This window comes from Anolis sagrei, chromosome 7 (genome assembly GCF_037176765.1).
Source record: "Anolis sagrei isolate rAnoSag1 chromosome 7, rAnoSag1.mat, whole genome shotgun sequence".
Lineage (NCBI taxonomy): Eukaryota > Metazoa > Chordata > Lepidosauria > Squamata > Dactyloidae > Anolis > Anolis sagrei.
This window is the reverse complement of record NC_090027.1, coordinates 11016782-11040156: the sequence shown is the minus strand read 5'-3', so window position 1 is coordinate 11040156 and position 23375 is coordinate 11016782. Positions and strand designations below refer to the sequence as shown.

The window sequence follows — 23375 nt, the reverse complement described above, 5'->3', positions numbered from 1 at the left end:
GATGACTCTCCAGTTTAATATTTAGTTTGCATAATGGCATTAGTTATAAGCATAATAGAGCTGTAGATCAGTTACATTTTATAGCAACCACAGCAGAACTGAACTTTTCCTTTTTCATAACTATGAAGAGTTGTCCCCAGTTTAACTAGAGGAGCAAAACTGCTAGGAACCTTCAACAGAGAAATACAAGGATACCAACATACTATTATGTTCCAAGCCGTGATTAAATTTATTATTTGGGCCTTGGATGAAATAAATGCAGATCGAAGGCACATATGGAAGCTCTCCTGAATCAAGAGAATTCAACTGAATACAAAAAAAATGAAAATAACATACTCAGAACTCCATTCCTCAGATAATTATAGTTTAGGAAAGAAAGCAGCCAAGGAATCTGAAACAACTATAGCCAGATTACTAAATACTGAACATACCTTATGTCCAATACAGGCATGGGCAAACTTGGGCCCTCCTTCCAGGTGTTTTGGACTTCTACAATTCCTAACAGCTTCAGGCCCCTTCTTTTTCCCCCTCAGCCGCTTAAGCGGCTGAGGGGGAAAAAGAAAGGGCCTGAAGCTGTTAGGAATTGTAGAAGTCCAAAACACCTGGAGGGAGGGCCCAAGTTTGCCCATGCATGGTCTAATAGTAGATACAAGTCTAAGTTAGCCTAAGCCTTGTGCAAACGCTAATATTTCCTTCTTCCCTTTGCAGCAGCCAAAGCACACATCCCCATATCAGAACGACTGTAGAGCTGGTGAAGAGCAGGGGAAACCACTGAACTAACTGGAACATAGAACGTAACAGCACAGCTATGCTTTGAACAAATCACTGAAGTAGTGCAGCAAAAAGTCAAATGACTTCTGTTGCTTTAAGGGCACCCTGGTTCCTTATTTTCTCAAAACTCCCATCAGAACAAGGCACTTTGTGATGATATCAGTTTGTCCAACATCTTAATTAGAATAGGAACACTTATAGTATAACCCAATACTTAAAATACCCTTTAAAAGAAGCCACACAGCCCAGAATATCAAGGCAGAAAATTCCTACAATATCTGCTTTGATTCCACACTCAGATAATGTGGGATTTTTCTGCCTTGATATTCTGGGCTGTGTGGAAGGACCGCAAGTCAAATGCTTGGGTTTGAAAACTACACTTTAAAAGAGAAGACGATTAAAATGTCCCAATTCACAGCGAAAAACTGGCTCACACCTCCTTCCAAAGTACTATAATCGAAGGCCTTTAACCTTGAGAGAGCAGCAAAATATATAAACGGTGTACTGAAACGTATGAGGCTGTTTTTGTTTGTGTGATATTAAAGGTCACTTTGGACTACAAGAATATATTAACCAGTCTCCGAAATAAAGCTAGTCATTAACTTAAGAGACAGACAACCCGATTTTTGGTACAAGCAATCATTATTTGAAGAACACATTCTCCCTGGAGCAAACAAAAATCCTCCGACCGGTAAGTACGGCCATTTCAGATCTTTCCAGCTTTCTTGTTTGTGAACGCTTGAACCCGAAGAATGTTAGGTGTTTCTTCCATGACTTTGACAAGCAAGTCATCTATGTAGTTTTCCAATTCCCGTACTTGGAGATCTCGCTTGGTAATCAACTCCTTCTGCTTCAAAACCAGCTGGATCAGCTCATCATGCGTTAACTGAGCATAAGCATAGGCGGGATCGGAAGAGTCATACTTCTTCAGGAAGGAAGAATGAGAAAAGGTTAGTCATTTGAGACACAGAGGTATCCCAAGGACGGGTGTTGGTTTCAGGGCTTACTGAAGAATCCCTGGAATTGTGTTTGCCCGAAGACACAATCCTAAACAACTGCTGAAACTTATTATATATTAACAAAACCAGTAAATTCAGTATCTGCTAGTAAGTATGTTTATGGGCCATTCTGTGACCTTCTGTGCCAAGTGGCAAACACTAGTGGGAAAACAGCTAATAAGGCCATCTTTATTTATTTACACAATTTATATTCCGCCCTTCTCACCCCACAAGGGACTCAGGGCTGATTACAATGTACATATACATGGCAAACATTCAATGCCATAGACACACAACATATATAGACAGACACAGAAGCAATTTAACATTCCAGCTTTCTCTTGAGGGTACTCTGGCCACCAGGGGAGCTGTTCTTTCACCGACCATTTGTGACACTGATGAAGTACTTCCTCATTCTTTGCATGCTTGGAGATTTTTATGGCCTCGCAAATTATGTATTTATTTATTTGTTTACGGCATTTATATGCCGCCCTTCTCACCCCGAAGGGAACTCAGCTTACAATATATATTTTCATACAATATATTATATTATAATTATAATATATTATATTATTAGCATAGTACAATATCAGTATTATATATTACTATATTGCACTATACAATTATATTCTAATATTATTAGTATTACATGTAATGTAAATATATAATAATAATTATAATATTGTATTATTATTACTAGTATTATATTGTATTACATTATAATATTATAAATATTATATGTATATACAGGCCTGTAGCGAGGGGGTGGTTTTGGGGGTTCAAACCCCCCCCCCCCCCCGAAATGTTTCAGATTTTTTTTAAAAACCTGGTTTACTCATGAATTTTAGCTGGTTAACCAAATCCCCATGCTAAGTCTATGAGATGCAAAAAAATTAAGAGTCCCTCCAGAACTGTAAGCACTATCTCAAGCAAATATTGACAATTTATTCACACTGTCATTACTTGCAGCAATAGCTGATGTAGCGAAGCAACCAAGTTGGGGGGGGGGGGAGTGTTGAGTGGTCACATTAAGGAGGCCAGACTTGGTGGAGGTGGTTGACAGGGGTGGAGCTGCAGGCTACTGAAGGTTGTTCTGCCCCCTGCTGTGCTCTATGCTTCAGCGTGAGCTAGGAGGCAGGTTTCAAACCCCCCCCCCCGAAATTGTCAACCCTCCCCAAAATTTTCACCCCCCCCCCCAAATTGTCAACCCTCCCCGAATTTTTTTTCTGGCTATGGCCCTGTGTCTATACAATATACTATATTATATTATTAGTAAAGACAAGATGGAAACATCTTCTGCTCCCCTCTGTCTTCGCTCTGGCCAGAGCAGCCATTGGTGCCAGAGGGGGGAGGGGCCTCCCAACTGATGATATAGGCAGAATTAGTTAAATTTGCCTCCCTGCTCTCATGACCTTTCGGTCAGTAGTGATCTTAATGCAGCCGACTCCCAGCCAGCTGCGCCACAGTCCCGGTACCATCTTTACAGTATGCCATAGATATAAATATGCCAATAAGTGTGTGACCATCTCTGACCTTTTGTGCCAAGTGGCAAACACTGGAGGAAAAACAGTTGACAAGGCTACCTTTACAGATAAATATAAATATAAACAACTGCAGCAGTTTTTAGTCAATACACTGTTCAAGTTCTATAGCCAAATATCCAATATATCATTTAGCAATAGGAGCTCCCAGTGGCACAATGGGTTAAGCCCTTGTGCTGGCAGGACTGCTGACCAAAAAGTCAGTGGTTTGAATATGGGGAGCAGTGTGAGCTCCCACCTGTCAGCTCCAGCTTCTCATGTGGGGACATAAGCAAAGTCTCCCACAGGATGATAAAACATCCAGGCGACCCCTGGGCAATGTCCTTGCAGACGGCCAATTCTCTCATACCAGAAGCGACTTGCAGTTTCTCAAGTCGCTCCTGACATGAACCCCCCCCAATAAAACCATTAATCATAAAATCTTAATCACAACTTCCACTTATGTATGTATATTTTACCTTCCTGTTAAAAATAACTTATAATAGCTCTTTCCTTATCAGAAAGATCTGCAAGGAAACACTGAACTAAGGTATACTTCTGTCTCCAAATAAATCTCTCTCTCCTCTTTTATCTAACACAACAAATAGATTTTCTCTAAATTAGTTTTATATAATAATTTTAGGAAGCCACTGTTTTACTAGACAATCTCATCTGCTTAAATTACCAGAAAGGTAGCTAAAGTCTTAGAATACCAAATTCAATTTTAAAATATTAGATCATATACCTTTAGATTAGCTTCATTCCGGTTATCCATAATCTTAGTAGCTATGTTTGACGTTTTTGCTGGTGGTTTGCTCGGTGTAGTATTCATTGGCTTTACAGGCTGAAGTCTGAAAGAGAGACGATTTAATTTAAGCAACACCATCGCAACACCTTAAAGCAGAATGACTGAACACTTTTGTACAATTTGGTTTGAGGTTCTGCTTGAGGCCATGTGCACAAATGAAAACTTGCTTTGTTTTTTGTTTGTTTATTTGAGCCAAGTTATTAAAATAATATTCTCATCTTATATGTATTTTTTCAAAGCAGGGACTGTTGTTTACCCAGTGTAGGACCTATAACACAGACTAAATTTGAATTCAGCTATAGTTCTTAAGTGAATGTTAAATTCAAAATTTGGAAAATGCATGCATTTACTCCAGTATCTGCTTACAGTAATAGTAAAGGTAGAGGTTTCCCTGACACTAAGTCTAGTTGTGTCTGACTCTGGGGGGTGGTGCTCATCTCCATTTCTAAGCCGAAGAGCCAGCGTGGTCAGTGGACACCTCCAAAATCATGTGGCCAGCATGACTGCATGGAGCACTGTTACCTTCCCACCAAGGCAGTACCTACTGATCTATTCACATTTCCATGTTTTCCAACTGCTAGGCTGCAGAAGCTGGGCCTGACAGCAGGAGCTCACCCCACTCCCTGGATTTGAATCACCAACCTTGCATTCAGCAAGTTCAGCAGTTTAACCCACTGCGTCACCAGGGGGGGCTGTTTAAAGTAATAGTTCGGATCAAATCAAAAAATGTGTTGTCAAAGACTTTCAGGGCCAAAACCACAGGGTTGCTGAGGGTTTTTCAGGCTGTATGGCCATGTTCCAGTAGCATTCTCTCCTGACCTTTTCCCTGCATCTGTGGCTAGCATTTTCAGAGGTTCAAAACAAATTTGGACCACAAGGAATGCTACTACATTCAAGCTTTGTTACTGAGAACAAGTTAAATATGTATCTGTCTGTTGCTACTTACTGTGATGGAAAAGCCATGAAATCAAATTTTAATATGATTAAACTGAGAAAATAAGAAAAGTACTCAGAACGTACTTGAACCTTTTTATACACTACTAGCTGTCCCCTGCACAACGTGTTGCTGTGGCCCAGTCTGTGTATATGTGTGTATATTTATTTATTTCCGGTATCTGTATCCCGTTCCTTCTCAACCCCCGAAGGGGGACTCAGGACAGCTTACATTTGGCAGCAATTCGATGTCACTACATATAGCAGAGCAATATAATAACAATTAAAACATTAATTAAAACAGTAAAAAACAGGTTTAATAGCTGTATTATCATTCCAGTCAATTTCATATTATTTATTATTTATATATGTGTGGCGTATATATATATGTGGTTTTGCACATGTGCTGTAATGTTTTTCTTGTTTTGTTTTTTGGCTTTTTATGTCTCTTTTGTTGTGTTTTTCAGTGTTTTTAGGCGTGAGGGTCACTCGTTGGCCCGATAGGTGTCTTGTGTCCAAATTTGGTGTCAATTCGTCCAGTAGTTTTTGAGTTATGTTAATCCCACAAACGAACATTACATTTTTATTTATATAGATTGTGATATTTGTCACTGTTAAAATTAAATCTGATTATTTTATAAAATAAAATTTTCTTTGAATCTACTGATCCACTGCGATTCTGAGAAAGTTATACAAGGCATGGTCAAGCTGAGAAGTATGACTTGCCCAAGGCTACTCATTTACTAATTTCATGGCTTAGTAAGGACTCAAAATCCAATCACACTGGATCTCTTTAGGAAGTTGCTCCAAATTAACAGGCAAGGTAAATTTTGTGTCACCCAACCTCATACTATATTTTAAGATATAGGGTGGAAGGTAATCAGAGTTACGTGTGACACTTTGTTAGCACCCCAGTTCTTCTCACCTGAGCTTAGGAGGATATGATCCACCACTCTGAGGCGTTTGAATGGGATGTGTTTCAGAGGGTGAAACCCATGCCTGAAGCAGCTTCTTCTGGCCAGAGACCTCCACTTTGGCATCCAAGCCTTCTGTCGTAGCTGTTTTCAGAGGTTCTGCATTATTACAGCCAAGACCATCAGAATGGAAAGAAGAATTAGAAAGAGGAACAGCCTTATCAGAGAAAGGACAATCATTTTGACTTTTTTCCTTAACAATTTTGCTATCCTTCTCCTCCAATCCCCTTGAACTCTGTATTACTGCTGAAGGACTGGCTGGTAAGTCTTCAGGCTTTAAAGAACTCTCAGATCTATTCTCTTTCACTAGAACAGACGGAGTTTGCTTCTCATCAGTAGCTTTTCGAACTGATGCCGGCTTTTTCTCTCTGAAATCATTTCCACTCCTTGGCAAATCTCCACAAGCTCCCGTTTTGTCAGTGCTCTTGTGATCATCATTCAGCTGTTCATCATCTGATCCTACTTCGGGAATAACAGGAAGGGCAGAGCATTTTAAATTCAGCTCTCCGGTAACTGCAATACAAGTTTGTGTGCTTATTACATGGTTGGGTTGATTACTAACGCTTCCAGAATGATCTATATTGCTAACATCTCCTGTTGAGTCTGAAGTTGTTATAGAACTAGTATTGGCTAACTTTCCACTGGAGACTGAATTATTTGAAGATAATTCTTTAAAAACAGGCACATCACCTGCTCCTGAAACACTGGTTTGAGGAGGCGATGCATTTATTTGTTTTGGAGCACTTCTTGGTGCTGGCTTTGGAGGCGCAGGGCGAGAACTGCTACTAGATGTAGTTACTTCCTTTGGCAAAGGCACACGGACCCTTGGAACTGGGACTGGTGGCTCAACATCAAGTAAGGAATCTGATGTAGCTTCATCTTTGGGAGCATTCTTGTTGTTAGGAGCATCACAGGACACGGAAGCAGAGCTAGGCTCTATGTCCAGTTCAAGTTTTTGTCTTTGGTCCCTTTCAGCAGATTTTAGAACATCATTTTCATCATCAGACCACATCTCAACTTGATCTTCGCCCAAAACGTCTTCATCACCACTACTCTCGACATCATTATCTTTTGGCTCACTGAGGACAAAGGTCACCGACTTCTTCATTCTTCCATTGTTTTCTTCAAATGGAGGCACTATGTGTACATTCTCATCAGCTCGATTCGTTATCATTTCAACTTGATCATAAGAACTTGCAGAGTTAGAGACAGATTCAGGATCTGTTTGATTACTCACACCTTTAGTCTGAGACTTCTCTGAAGGCACAACATGAATGATCAAGGAATCAGAAAGCTTTGGAGCTAGAGAGGTAGAAGCAAAAGAAGTAGAAGCACTCTCTAAAATTTCAGAGTCTTTCCCCTCTTCAGATACAAAAGAGTCATTTACATTAGAAGGTTGAGAAGAAAAAGGTTGTGTTTCAATAACAGGAGTTACAGGAGGATGTTGGAAATCCAACGAGGGTTTAGCAACATTTTCAGGCCCCTCTGCCTGGGATTCTAGTCCCCAATGAGGAGAAAAGGGGTTGTTTTCCTTCCCAGAAACAGGAGAAATATGGTGCAGAGACGTCACTGCAGACGAATCTGAGTCTTGTTGTTTGGATTGTTCTTCCCATGTTGGAGAGAAAGGATTACTGCGATGCTGTAAATTAGCAAATCTTTCAGAAGCCTGACTTTTCTGCTCAGCTTCCTCTTTAAAGGTAAAAGGGTTGTTCTCACTATGAGATCTATAAGAAGGATAGAATGAAGAAGAAGCAGACGGAGAGACAGGGAGAGAGAAAGTGGCTTTGGTTTCATCCTCTGAAGACACGCCCAGTCTGTAAAAGGGACAAAATGAAACCTGCATGTCAGTTGCAGATGCAACATGAGACAGGCAGAAACATTCTGGAGACAAGTTTATTATGCCTGGTTCATTTTAGAAATGTACTTCGTACACATAAGGATGCCATAATAAACTAACAAACATATCTCTATGTGCATGTGTTTTAACTAAAGCTAATTCTTAAGAGGGAAAGCAATCATAGAAGGTCTAGATTCAATTAAACACATACTTTAAATCCCAGTTAAAATAACATATTGCAGAAAGACCCCCTCATCTGCAGGAGATATGTTACCAGAACCTCTCCCACTCTTGGATGCCTGAAACCATGGGCAGAACCAAAGTCCTATATTTCCAATGAAACCATGGAAAATGAATCTGCAGACAAAGGAGCCTTACTGTTTATTAGTGGCAAACTCAAAATGTATCTCGTTGAGGATACAAAGGCTATAGATAACAATAAATTTCTTCTGCTGTTTACTGCTTTTAAACAATGTATTTCCCAAGCCATAGCAAAAAATATTTTATACAGCAGAAGGATACAAAAACTTAGTCATTTGAGGCATTAAATAGAAACAAAAAACCCATCACTCCTGTATTTCAATCATGACAAATGTTAAGACTATAAAGAACGGAAATGAGTTATGTTACAACGCCTAGGCGTTTTTATAAACAATCAGTTATGCACATAAATAATAAAGCAAGTCACTATAGTATTACAAATATGTATGTTGAAATTTAATTATTTAAACATCAACTGACACATATGAACACCGAAGATCCCTTCTTCAAGTAATGGGAGATAGGCTAGATCAGTGGTTCTCAAACTGTGCTCCATGGAGTCCTTATTAGGCAAAGCAGCCTACCAGACCTCCAAGGCACCACCATCTGAGAGCCTGGTCACAGAGAAGAAGCAAAAGGCACTCATCAGCGCTGCTGGCAGCGTGGCCTACCAGGTCTCCAAAGCACCAGTGGCGCTAGGGAGGCCTCATAGGGTGCGCTGCTGGCAATGCTTTGTGCTTCCTAGGCAGCACAGCCTACGAGGTTTCTAAAGTGCATAGGGAGGAGTGGCTACGAAGGAGGAGGCATTGGGAGTGGTGTGGCCAGCCAGCCACAGCCCCTTGGTCCTCCTTGTCCGTGGCACAGCTGACAAAAGGTGAATGTGGTTTGTGACTGAGACCTCAGGGTACCTGCTTGCCTTCCCTCCCCTTCTTATTCCAGCCTTTCTTTCTTCCTTCCCCTTTTCTTTCTTCCCTCCTTTCCCCTCCCTTCCCTTCTTTGCCTTCCTTCTTTCCTAACTTGCTTCCTTCTTTTTTTGATTCCTTTCCTCCCTCCTCTTTCTTTCCTCCATTTCTCCTTTCTCTTTTGTACTACAAACAAAATGTGCAGCGTGCATAGGAATTTTTTTCAATTAGTTCGCGCAAACATTCTCCATCCATCTGCCACTGGCCCTGCCTATCTATCAAATTTTAAAATGCAATGCGGCCCCTATGTCCAAAAGTTTCTTGGGGCTCCACGGAAAGCGTTTCCTTCAAAAACGGTTCCATAGGTTTAAAAGTTTGAGGACCCCTTGTCTAGATAATTATCATGACCTGTCCCAACTTTATTCACCAGTGGGTCTCAGCCTGTGTCCCCCCAGGTATTTTGGCCTTCAACTCTCAGAATTCCCAGCCAGTTTACCAACTGTTAGGATTTCTGGGAGTTGAAGGCCAAAACATCTGGGGACCCACAGTTTGAGAACCACTGACCTAGGGCATTCCTACACATTACTATTGCCTTTGCTCTTAGAACATTGTTCTCCAACTCTGGTAGAAAGAGGCTGTTACTGCTATTAATATCCCCTGCTTTGTCACCATACAGCATTAGTGGAAGTTTGTATTTCCCAAACTGGAGGAAAAAGTCCTTAAGCTTGGAAAGAACTAAAGAACCTCAGTTCGTAAACAATGACCATTATATGTTGACAAACCTATAATGCACATTCATGATTCTATCAGATCCACAACCCCAAAAAGAGAGCAACTGCTAACATAATTTTGGGGCCAGCAAATTACTATAAATATAGGTCCCTCGGTCTTCTAGACCTCCCTTTCATCTTAGCACAAAAAGAGCAAGATTGTTTTCAGCTACACTTAACTAGGATGGGAAACAATAGACTGCTGCATGTTTTTTCTTTCCATGACTTTCCCTGTGGTGGAAAGAAAAAAGGATGGGTTTGGCCAGCTGCGGAACAAATTCATCAGACAAGGTTCCATTCTGTGGGGAGGAGAGACCCGCTCCCTTTCCCTCCTTTAAAAAAGAGGCCACGCATACTACAGGATGCCGCACCCAGAATGTTACCATTTCTCTCTCATCTTAGGGAAGTGTTACCAATAGGTCATTCTCAAACAAATGATTATTTTCTAATGATCGCATACACAGTGAAAGGGAATGGGCAACAAAGGCTAAAGTAGTGGTGGGTAACTTCTCCCCACCCCAAGTTGTGTTGGCCTATGACAGTGGTTCTCAACCTGTGGGTCTCCAGATGTTTTGGTCTTCAACTCCCAGAAATCCTAACAGCTGGTAAACTGACTGGGATTTCTGGGAGTGGTAGGCCAAAACACCTGGGAACCTACAGATTGAGAACCACTGGCCTGCATCAGCTAACAGCATGGCCCATAATAGGAGACCATAGAAATAGTAATTTCTGATCAAATCTGAACTTGTGTGTCAAAACTAACCTGGGCTTGACTTGCTTGGTCTGAGATGGTTTCACAGCAACTGAACTTTTCTCTGGTTGCTCCTCTTCCACAACACTTTCATTAAAAGGGTTCAGAGATGCCTTTGTATTTGGGACACCTGTGCCACTGCCCTTCTCTGGGCCATGTCCTTTTTTGCGATCCACAGGGACTTCAAAAGGATTTGTCTCTTTCTTTGGCAGTTCCTTCTCATTATGTTTTGCTCCCTTCGCCTTTAGAGAGTTATCGGAACTCTCGTCCCCCTCTTCGGTGATTTTAGTTTCCTTTTTTCCTGTCACCAGAGACAGCAAGCCGGGTTTCTTATTCTCCGGTTTTTTGTTCTCTTTGGTTTCTTTTGGAGTGTCTGAGATAACTGGAGTGGGAGTGTGGCTTTCAAGCAAATCCCCACCACTGAGCAGTTTGTATGATGGCAGAGTCATGGCTTTAAATGATTCCAGTGAGGAAGATCCAGGTGGAACCTTCTCAGGGGGCAATCTTCCAGTAGCTTCAGGTTCCTTAGTGACTTCAGAAGCCAAATTCTCCTGAGAGAGAAAGAGACGTTTCCGCTGAAACGCTTGAGAGGAAGGGGAAGATGGAGTGCTGTCTTTTGGGAGAGTGTCACTTTTAGTTTCCATGTAAACATGGCTGCCATTGATACATACATTGGACCGGGAAGCTGGATCAGTTTTGGATTTCAGGCCACCAAACAGAGAATGGGAATCTTTTTTGGTGTTGCTACCAGCTGTCTGGTTTAATTGCTTATTATCTCCACTCCCTGTTCTCTTGTGAGATGTTTCAGATGGGGGATAAAAAATATTAGCTTCAGTTCTAGAAGGTTCTGAAAAGATAGAATGAAATTAGAATGAAATCAGTACCAGAATTATGAAAGCACAGGTCCCAATGATCCCAAAAATTCCTGTCTAAACCAACTTAGGGATATTAGCAACCATTCATATGGTTGCTAACATCTGTGCTATGTTACACAGACTTGTTTGTTTCTAGTGACAATTATTACACTCATGACAATTCCTGACATAGTGCCTCGATATATATGGAGCTTATAAAGAGAAAATGTCAATACAAAAAATAAAAATACCTTTTGCTATACAACATTTCAATAAATAATTTAAAAATCATGAAGATTTTAAGGAATAATTTTTCTCTTACCAAGAGAAAATACTTACTGTCTGAAACTGGGGTCAAAGTTTTGTCGTCGTCGTCATCATCATCATCCCACTTGGACTGGAAGTCACTGGGTCTAAGTACAACTTTTTCTGACACTGGCTGAAGACTGGGGAGCACAGACATAGACTGGGAGAGATTGTTCTTCTGCAAGCCCGGCTTGGAGAATAGTGTCTTGAACTTTGATTTTTTCTTCTCTTTCTCATTTGATTCTTCCTCACTGTCGGCTGGAGAGTGACTAATGCTAGGAATAATGGCTGAAGCTGTGTCCGGTAGTCCGTTGCCACGCTTCCCCTTCAGTTTGTCTTTCAGCTTGCCAAATGGATTCCGGGACTTGTCCTTCATGGAGAGATCAAACATGCTGGCTGTCATGTTGCTCCTCATGAATTGGATATCCACTTCAATCTCACCCCGCTCTTTTTCCTTCTTTCCTGGTTTGGAGTGAAGCTTGTACCAGCTGGATAAGTAAATAAACAAGTAGGAATTCAAATTACCACTAGGTAATACCACTTTAGGAAACTGACTTCAATAAAATCATCTGTTTAGTTTAAGAAAAATTAGTTGTCTATTTTAGTAAATTAACAGACAGATGGTGCAGACTGATTTGAATTGTATTTGACAAAACAAAAGGAAAATCATTGCCAAATGCACTGTAAATAAACATAAAAGGAAAAGAATCAAAGCTGTCTGGTTAACCATGAAGTAGTGCTTCTGCATTGCCATTTATTCCTATATTTTACTATGTGATTCTCAGAAACACTTTGCAAAGAGAAAAATTTATAAAATGCTAAAAATCCTAGGAATTGAGGATCTGCACATGTGTCAGAAGAAAAAATAATCCTACTGTTGGTATGCTAAACATTCTCCCAAGATGTTTTAGGAAAAAAATGGTCACACATTCAAATGAGTATTCACAGAGATATACAAAAAAAGAGGCAATCATTTAAAAGTTTCCCCCTAAAATGTGATTGTATTATACAGATGAAATCAGTTAGATATATGGAACATATCTGCCAACAAATTTGTGGGCATCTTAACGAAAGAACCATTCATCAATATACAGCCGGACAAGCTGGACGAATTAGTATGAAATGCTTTGCTTGCAATATAGATGCATTTGGAGGGGAGGGAAATGTACACTCTCCAAGTACTCTTGAACTTATAAATCCTATTTAAGCTTTCCTATGAACATGACAAGGGCACTCCTACAGTCAAAAATCACTTCTCCACATAGGATTATAAACTTAAGGCAACTGCATAGGATCATACATAGCATCAAAGAATTAGAGAGCAAACAGGCTATTTCTGAGCTGAAGCCTAAAATGCAAGTCACCTTCATTTAACCTTTTTGCTCCCTTATAGCCACAATAAGAACCAAGTGAAGGCCTGTAGGATAGTCTTGAATGGAGTTCGAAACAGGAGAGCATAAAGCAGAACTAGAAAGAGAGAAAAAGAGAAAGTCATTACCAGAAAAGATTTTAGAGCAGAAACAAGCATTTTCTCTGCAAAATAAGAGGAACTGCCATAATATTATCAAAATGCTGCATGTCAGACAGTTTACGCATCAGACAAGGAAAGGAAACAAAGGAGTAGAATGGCAGAGCAAGAGGAATCAGAAACAAGAAAGTGGTTCTCTCTCAACTTACAAGCTATGATTTCCCCAAATGCTTTCTAAGAACAAAGAAGATGACAAAACCAATTGTGGAATGCATCACGGTGGGATACTCTACAGTTAAGAACTTCCTCATTCTGTAAATATTCTCTGTAGCTAACAAAATGTGTCTTTATTTATTAATTTACGACATTTATGAGGGGTATTTTTTAAAGTAAGGTCCGTTTTGTTGTAGACACTAGTAGTTCGCGCGCATACAGCAACGAGCGCGTGCGTCGTGTACCGACATGCCTCGGGAACAACTGTGCTCAGTTTCCACTCTGTAGCTAACCTGTACAGTTCTGTTCTGTTCTTTAAAAATGTTTAAGACTCTCAACTCACCCTCCGCATGTGAGGTTCGCTCAGTGATACGGTTTTTGTCAGCAAGGAACCTGCCTGCTGCAGAAATTCATTGACAGATTTGTGAAGTGTACGGTGATACTGTTATGAGTGAAAGCAAAGTGTGTAAGTGGGTACGACAATTCAAAGATGGCCGTGACAATGTCCATGATGAGGACCGCTCCGGTCGCCCTTCTTTGATCACAGATGATTTGGTGGCTTCAGTTGATGCGAGGATTCGTGAGAACAGGCGCTTCACAATAACAGGTCTCTCAAACGAATTTCCTGACGTGTCAAGATCAGTGCTTTACAACATTGTTTCTGAACACCTAAAGTTTAGGAAACTGTGCTCCCGTTGGGTCCCGAAACTCCTAACAGAGAACCACAAAAACCAAAGATTTGAGTGAACTCTTGGTTATTGGAGCAGGTGGCAAGTTTTTATGAAGAGGGTATTTTAAAATTCATTCAGAGGTATGATAAGTGTTTGAACAAACTTGACAACTATGTCGAAAAATAGAGTGAAGTATGTACTTTCTGAAAATAAATTTACTTTTTTGAAATAAACTTTCATTGTGTACTTATGTTCAAACGGACCTTACTTAAAAAATACCCCTAGTAAATGCCGCCCTTCTCACCCTGAAGGGGACTCAGAGCGGTTTACAAGTAACAAGTAAATACAATATATTATATTATTACCATAGCACAATATTAATATTATATATTACATTGTACTATAACATTATACTTAAAAAGACAATATGAGAAATCACCCCTTTACATCTGTGAAATGAAGCATGTCTTGTTTATAAATCTGCATTGTCACACAATCCTTTATACTCAATGACAAATTTGAAATTCCAGATACGGACAGCTTTTGAGGAGAACACAGAAACCAGTTAGACTGCAAGTTTTTATCTGGCAGTCTAGTCAAATATTTGTAATTTGGTCTCTCTTAAATTCCTCTGATCAATTAAAACTTGTATGCTCTGGACTGAACTACTCCTTTGCAAAGGTCTCTATTTTCTTCCTGCTCTTCCGTACTGTAGCCTTTCTTGCCACCCAAAACCAGTTCTGTAGGTTCTCCCAGTCCTTGAGTCAGTTTTGGGAACACAGAGAGGGGCTAAACTGGGAAAAAAGAGAATTCTTCTAAATCCCATGGGTTCTGCCACTGGAAATACACCACTGGACTCTGTCCTTAATTTTCACTTGTAAAATAAGTTGGGAACTTTGAATCTGAACCTTGCTGTTCATCCTGATAAGAATTACGAAGACGACTTTTGAAATATGAAGTATGTTTGAAATATCAATTTCAAACATACTTCACATACATATAATTGCTGTGTAAACCATATGATCTCACAAGGCAAAACTTGTTAAGCTTGCTGGACTTGTATTGTTAAATATTTCAAGCTTCCTGTATCATAAAGCTGCAATTTTTGTACTTTGATACACACTTATAAAGGAGTGTCTTTTATAAATAATGATCTCATCATAAATGATGACTTACACTGAAAAACGAGGGTATGAGCTCAGTTTAAGAGCCAAATGAAGGCTCATGCTTTTTTTTCTTGCTTAGTGACATTTTACTTAGTACATAACGAACAAGAATGCATACTGATGTAGAACTTCAGTTTCATATGGTGTGCGACATACATTTAAAATATCTGCTAAAACAGATATAGAGAAGCAATGACTGGGATAACACTTATTTCTATTTACACTTAGTCGAATCAGTCTTTAGATGCGGAAGTCTTCAAACAGCAGGGATGACAATGTCCTGATAGTTCACTTGAAAGTATAAATATGCTGCTAAACAACATACCTGGAATCCCTACGGTCACTGTGGCATGAGGACCATAAGTGGATTTACTGGGCCCTTCATTGCAATATGAGGATAATAGGAACTGTCTTTTGTGGCCATTCAAAATAGGTATTGCCATACATCTGTACTGCTAATATTCCAGCCATGATGTTTTTCCATTTCTTTCGCCTCATATAGTCATCTGTAACAATATACTTTGTTCACTCCTCACTCTATCTCTCAAATGGTCTAGACAGGCACCGGACCAGAGACAAGTTTCTGTGGTAATATAACTTTCCTGCTATCTTTCCACCAAGTGTTACAGACTGATGAACTCTATTTACGGAAGCTTTTGGTTTTTAGTGCACATGGTTGATAATGCTTTTAGGGAGGCAGTACAGTTTAAGTTTTTTAATTACTGTTTTTAACTGGTATTTTAAGAATAGTTTTAACTTTTATACTAACAGTTTTTTAAACTGTATTGTTTTTAAAATGTTCTACAACATCTTGGATCATGGGGTGTGAATAATCTGGGGAAATAAATAACTATGCAAAAGTTATTTCATACCAAACTACAACACACATTTGCCTCAAATATTTCATATTCCTTCCCCTATGCTAGCATTAAAATTACTAATTGAATCTTGTTTTTTTCTTTATCTTATTCTTTTTTTCTGATCCTCTCCTCACTTTCATCTGCAACTGGTACTTATCATTTTAAAATGTTGGTGTCTTCATTTTAATAATCATTATTTGGATTGACTACAGAATGACATTTGTAAAAGCTAAACTATGAGGGGTATTTTTAAAGTAAGGTCCGTTTTGTTGTAGACACTAGTAGTTCATGCGCATACCGCAACGAGCGCGTGCGTTGTGTACCGGCATGCCTCGGGAACAACTGTGCTTAGTTTCCACTCCGTAGGTAACCTGTACAGTTCTGTTCTGTGCTTTAAAAATGTTTAGGACTATCAACTCCCCCTCCGCATGTGAGGTTCGCTCAGTGATACGGTTTTTGTCAGTAAGGAACCTGCCTGCTGCAGAAATTCATCAACAGATTTGTGAAGTGTACGGTGATACTGTTGTAGTGAAAGCAAAGTGCGTAAGTGGGTACGACAATTCAAAGATGGCCGTGACAACGTCCATGATAAGGACTGCTCCGGTCGCCCTTCTTTGATTACAGACTATTTGGTGGCTTTTGGTGGCAGCAAGTTTTTATGAAGAGGGTATTTTAAAATTGGTTCAGAGGTATGAGAAGTGTTTGAACAAACTTGGCAACTATGTCGAAAAATAGAGTGAAGTATGTACTTTCTGAAAATAAACATCCTTTTTTGAAACAAACTTTCATTGTGTACTTATCTTCCAAAGGACCTTACTTAAAAAATAACCCTTGTATTTCTCATCTTATTGCATGCGCATAGTTGTAATAGTTAGGATCTTTTTATTTTATAAAAGTATACTAACAGTTTTATTTGATTTTAGCATATTCTATTTGTTTACATTTTTCCTCTTAAATTATAATTTCTGATGGAATGTATAAACCTGAGTGAAATGTGAAAGGATGAAGCTGATAGCCTCATATCTAACTCTCTGACATGTACTTGGTCACATGTGGGTACACTGTACCTAAACATGGCATTTAGATTCAATTAGTAAGACAACAATTATCATACACCATGCTCTTGGGTGACTAATCTTCAGGTATGCACACAGCCACAACCCACATACAAAGGACAAAAAGGAGAGACAATAACTAGTGCACAAGATTAAAAAATCAAAATTATTGTTTTTTCTAGGAAATGGAAGAGTTGATAACTGAAAACAGGTATTTAGTCCTCTGTTTAGGGAAGAACCCTATCCAAAACGCAATATGCTCAATGAAAACAAACCAGTTGTTATCGACCTCACACATTGCATGCAAGGAAATTCTGGTACAGTAGGATTAACTGAAGTAGAATCCCAGTCTTTCTCAATGCAGGTTTTGTCATGCTGTGTTTACTGCGGACACACTGCTGAAACCCAGCACCAGAAGTTTGTGCTTTTACAGGTGCCCTCCACCATCTCAGTGCCAAAGCCACTTGTACATAGAGGCCAAGGAGAGTTTGTGGGCCAAAAGAAGTAAAAAAAGACTTTGGAAAAACAAATTTATTTGTAAAGGCTTTGTTAAACTGAAACATGTCTGCACATCGACGTGAGCTTTTGCTTTGCACATATAAGGCTCTTCCATTCTATGTGATCACAGCACTACAATTCCATTTTAACTGCCATGGTTTTATTCCAGAGTTTCCCAACCTTTGAACCGCCGCCTGATTTGTACATCAACTCTTATAAGTTTGTCAGAATTATCAGGCATGTGGGATTGTGGGAGCTGAAGTCCAAAATATCTGAAAAACCAAGGACTGGGAACAACTCATTCCAGTCAAATCCTTGGATTTACAGCTCATGCTGAGCATCTCTTAACCACATTTCCAAAATCATCAACTTGAGTGGCTGCGATCGCAACTTTGCTCCCTGATGCTTCAATGTGTGCAAACTTGGTTTCAGCAACAAATAAGTATCACACATACATTTATCTTCATACTATGTATATGAAACATAAATGTTTGGATCTCTTCTCCAAGAGCTCTCCTCAGATAAGCAAGTATTCCAATATGGAAAACATCAGTCCCCAAGCATTTTGGACAAGGGATACTCCAGTTGCGTTTCAAACAAAGGGCTCCAATGCTTCACCACACTACACATCCCAGAATTGCCATAGCAGGGAAAGATGGGTAGCATGACACAGGTATTTTTGTGTCACGCTACCCTGGAAGCTCTCTCCTTCTCTCCCTTTTCTGCTTCGAACCTAGACTTATACAGTTGGAGGAGATTTGAAGGACTATCCAATCCAACCCCCTCCCATGCAGGAAAATGTAATCAAAGCCTTCCTGACAGATTACCACTTAGCCTTGTCATAAAAACCTCCAGAAAACTCTCAGGCAACGTATTTCACAGTGAAACAGCTCTTAACACCAGACTTCTCTAATGTTTAGGTGGAATTTGTCTTCTTGCCACTTGAATCATTTGCTCTGTGTCCTAGTCTTTAGACCAGCAGCAAATAAGCTTGTCCCCTCCTCAATGTAGTATCCTTTTAAATACAGTAGAGGTTTTCAGTTAACCGGATTTCAAGCAACCAGAATTCTCAAGCAAACAGTAAAAAAATCAAGGAAATAATACTTCAAACTAAACTGTTATTATAATACAACCTGCATTACATTGAGTTAAGTTAGTCTTAATTTTTATTACTGTATTTCAGTATAAATACTATTTATACAGTTTACCTGTCTGAACATATTCTCCCCTATGAACCCTCAAGGGCGTTAAGATCTTCTGGAGAGGCCCTGATCTTGGTCCTGCCACCTTCGTAGTCGCATTTAGTGGGGACGAGAGACAGGGCCTTTTCTGTGGTGGCTCCCCGGCTATGGAACTCTCTCCTGAATGAAATTAGATCAGCCCCCTCCCTCCTGACCTTTAGGAAGCCAGTGAAGTTGTAGAACAAGGCATTTACAGAGTGATGGCTGAGACCGGTAATTGATTAAGGTATTGACCACAACTGAGTTGGACATTGTTTTTATCCTGGAGAATGTTTTATTATGCTTTTTATCTGTTACGTATTTTTAACTTACTGTTTTATATGATGTTTTAAATGTTTGTTTGTGAGCAATGAATACTTGCTGTTAGCTGGTCTGCGTACCTCTATGGAGGTAGAGAAGATTGGGATACAAAAGTTTTGGTGAATAGTATGATAGTTGGGTCTGGAAGCTCCGAGCGATATGCACATTCTACAACGGCAGTTGTGAATAAGGGAAGGGGAGAGCGGCACATTGAGGGCGGGAATATACTGTACTTCAATTTGGTGGAAGGATAGAAAGGAGGGGAGGAGTAGGATTAAGTTTAGGGTAAGGTTTAGGGTTTGGCGTAGGGTGAGGGTTAGAATGAGGCTTAGGGGTTAGGCTTAGGGTTAAGGGTCATGCTTAGGGTTTTACCATTAAAGAATTCTTACATTCCTTCTATAATATCAGTGTTCTGTTCTGCGTTGCGCAAACAGCGCTCCCGAAGGAGCGAAGCGGAAAGAGCGTAAGGTTCAGAGCTTCCGGACCCAGCTTTCATACTATTACCAAAGTTTTAATAAATAAATACAGAATTTATGATATGGTTTATGAGCTAGGTCTATTTTAACACTAACTCTGAAGCAACCAGAAACTACGGTGCATTCTTTCAGCACCAGGCCCCTTCCTCCCCCCCCCCCCCCTCAGAAGATGATGTGCACCAAGCACATCATCTTCTGATGCCAGACCCCTTTCTTCAGAGCGAAGAGAGGGGCCAGGAAGGCAGTTATCCATCTTGCCTCCAGTGTCATCAGTTGGAAGCACCCCCCCCCCCCCCAGCACCAACTATTGTTCTAAGATCGGAGAGAAGAGAGGTGTCAGAAAGCCAGTTCCATCTTGTCTCCTGCACTGTGCTTATAATATAATATAATACAATATAATATAATATATTGTATATATTTACTTTATTTATTTATGGCATTTATGAATATATATACATAAAATATTGATATTATAATGTATTACTATATAATACTACTAATAATATGATAGTATATTTATATTTATATATTAGATGTAACATTACTAATAATATTACAGTATAATTTTATAGTACAATGCAATATGAAATATTAATACTGTGCTATGTATTAACATTTTATTTGCAAGACGCTCTGAGTCCCCTTCGGGATGAGAAGGGCGACATATAAATGTTGAAAATAAATCTATATAAATAAAATATAATGTCCATTGGTGGGATTAACATAACTCAAAAACCACTGGACAAATTGCCACCAAATTTGGCCACAAGACACCTATTAACCCAAGAAGTGACCATCACTCAAAAAGTTTTGATTTTGTCATTTGGGAGTTGTAGTTGCTGGGATTTATAGTTCACCTACAATCAAAGAGCATTCTGAACTCCACCAGTGTTGGAATTGAACCAAACTTGGCACACAGTTCTCCCATGACCAGCAGAAAATACTGGAAGGGTTTGGTGGGAAGTGTCCTTTGGTTTTGGAGTTGTAGTTTCCCTACATCCAGAAAGCACTGTGGATTCAAACAATGATGGATCTGGACCAAACTTAGCATGAATTCTCAATATACCCAAATGTAAACACTAGTGGGGTTTGGGGAAAATAGACCATGACATTTGGGAGTTGTAGTTGCTGGGACTTATAGTTCACCTACAATCCAAGAGCCTTCTGAACTCCATCAATGATGGAATTGAATCAAACTTGGCACACAGAACTCCCGTGACCAACAGAAAATACTGGAAGGGCTTGGCATGCATTGACATTGAGTTTTAGGAGTTGTAGTTCACCTATATCCAGAGATCACTGTGGACACAAACAATGATGGATCTGGACCAAACTTGGCACAAATACTCAATATACCCAAATGTAAACACTAGTGGGGTTTGGAGAAAATAGACCTTGACATTTGGGAGTTGTAGTTGCTGGGATTTATAGTTCATTACAATCAAAGAACATTCTGAACTCCACCAACAATAGAATTGGCTCAAACTTCCCACATGGAATCCCCATGACCATCAGAAAATACTGTGTTTTCTGATGGTCTTTGGTGACCCCTCTGACACCCCCTTGCGACCCCTAGGTTGAGAAACACTGAGCTAGGTAAAAGGTAAAGGTGACATTAAGTCCAGTCATGTCTGACTCTGGAGTGTGGTGCTCATCTCCATTTCTAAGCCGAAGAGCCAGCGTTGTCCGTAGACACCTCCAAGGTCATGTGGCCGGCATGACTGCATGGAGCATCCCTAATTTGTGGATTTTCACTTTCTGTGGGTGATCTTGGAACGTAACACCCGTGATAAGTGAGGGAACACTGTAGTGCAGTGGTTCTCAACCTGTGGGTCCCCAGGTGTTTTAGCCTACAACTCCCAGAAATCCCAGCCAGTTTACCAGCTGTTAGGATTTCTGGGAGTTGAAGGGCAAAACATCTGGGGACCCACAGGTGGAGAACCACTGCTGTAGTGTGTTCTGGCCAGACCCAGGCCCCAAAAACACGAGTCCAAAAGAGCTGGAGGGAAGGCCCAAGTTCTCACCTCTTGGCGTGGCGGCCCCCTTGGGCCTGCAGCTCGGCCAGGCTGATCTCGGCGCGGCCTAGGAACTTGTCGAGGCCGAGCAGAGCGCGGTGAAAGACGGTGAGGTGGAGGGCGGCGAGCGGAGCCGGCCCTTCGGCGTCCCCTTCGTCGTGGACCAGGCCCAGGCCGCCTCTTCTTCCTCCTCGCTGTCTCGGCGGCGGCGGGAGCTCGAAGGTGGCCTCCTCCCGCCAGATGGGCGCGCCCGAGCAGCGCTCGGCCACCGAGGTGGCGAACTTCTCCTTGCCCAGCGCCATCACGGCGTAGGCGTCGCTGCCCTGCCCGCCTTTGGCCTTGGCACGCAGGCCCCGCGCCTGAAGCACCGTCACCTGGACGTGGGTCGGCGCCCACCGCGAGCCCAGGGACGACGAAGGCGAGCCCGGCAGAGACATGGCGGACGCTCCCTTCCAACCCCTCAAACGCGGAAGCCCGGCCTAAGGCCCAGAATCCGTCATCGCGTCGCCTCAAAACAACACTGAAGGGAAGGCGGAAGAAGGAAAGCCTTTAACGCGACCGCTCTCGCGAGAGTTGCCACCTGACGGGACATTGGAAGGGGCGGGGCCGCGTGGACATTGGGGGCGGGGCTAATGCTGGGTGTAAACAAATATCAGCATCTGCTAACCCCGTGGTTCCCAACCTTCCTTTTTTTATTAGATTTTGATTGAACACTATCTGTACCCGCCACACGTTGCTGTGGTCAACCTTCCTTTCCTCTTTCTCTTCTTTCTCTCCTTCCTTTCTTCTCTTCTTCTTCCCTTCCATCCCCCATCTTTTCTTTCCCTTCCCCTTTCTCCCCTTTCCTCCTTTGCTACCTATTCTTGCACTGTCATAGAACCCCAGTATGCTGATGACAACGTCGTCTGTGCACATTCAGAAGAATCATAGAATCCAAGAGTTGGAAGAGACCTCATGGGCCATCCAGTCCAACCCAATTCTGCCAAGAAGCAGAAATATTGCATTTAAATCACCCCTGACAAATCACCACCCAGCCTCTGTTTAAAAGCTTCCAAAGAAGGAGCCTCCACCACACTCTGGGGCAGAGAGTTCCACAGCTGAATGGAAGAGACCTCATGGGCCATCCAGTCCAACTCCTTTCTGCCAAGAAGCAGGAATATTGCATTCAAAGCACCCCTGACAGATGGCCATCCAGCCTCTGCTTAAAAGCTTCTAAAGAAGGAGCCTCCACCACACTCCGGGGCAGAGAGTTCCACTGCTGAATGGAAGAGACCTCATGGGCCATCCAGTCCAACCCCATTCTGCCAAGAAGCAGGAATATTGCATTCAAATCACCCCTGACAGATGGCCATCCAGCCTCTGCTTAAAAGCTTCTAAAGAAGGAGCCTTCACCACACTCCGGGGCAGAGAGTTCCACTGCTGAATGGAAGAGACCTCATGGGCCATCCAGTCCAACCCCATTCTGCCAAGAAGCAGAAATATTGCATTCAAATCACCCCTGACAGATGGCCATCCAGCCTCTGTTTAAAAGCTTTCAAAGAAGGAGCCTCCACCACACTCTAGGGCAGAGAGTTCCACAGCTGAATGGAAGAGACCTCATGGGCCATCCAGTCCAACCCCTTTCTGCCAAGAAGCAGGAATACTGCATTCAAATCACCCCTGACAGATGGCCATCCAGCCTCTGTTTAAAAGCTTCCAAAGAAGGAGCCTCCACCACACTCCAGGGC

General features: G+C 41.2%; 1 protein-coding gene across 2 annotated transcripts; it reads right to left on the bottom strand.

Annotated features, from left to right (window-relative positions):
- Nucleotides 1-1394: 1394 nt before the first annotated feature.
- Nucleotides 1395-22222, bottom strand: RAB11FIP1 (RAB11 family interacting protein 1). Of its 2 annotated transcripts, XM_060787093.2 has the most exons (6): nt 21658-22222; nt 11719-12173; nt 10538-11372; nt 5956-7818; nt 4035-4140; nt 1395-1696 (listed from the first exon to the last, which is right to left on the bottom strand). In XM_060787093.2, exons 1-6 carry the CDS (start codon nt 22083-22085, stop codon nt 1478-1480), a joined length of 3906 nt encoding a protein of 1301 aa, XP_060643076.2. In that variant the 5' UTR covers nt 22086-22222; the 3' UTR covers nt 1395-1477. The 2 variants fall into 2 exon arrangements, with proteins under 2 accessions (XP_060643076.2, XP_060643077.2); XM_060787094.2 differs by lacking the exon at nt 5956-7818 and having other exon boundaries at nt 21658-22215.
- Between the last annotated feature and the right edge of the window lie 1153 nt (nt 22223-23375).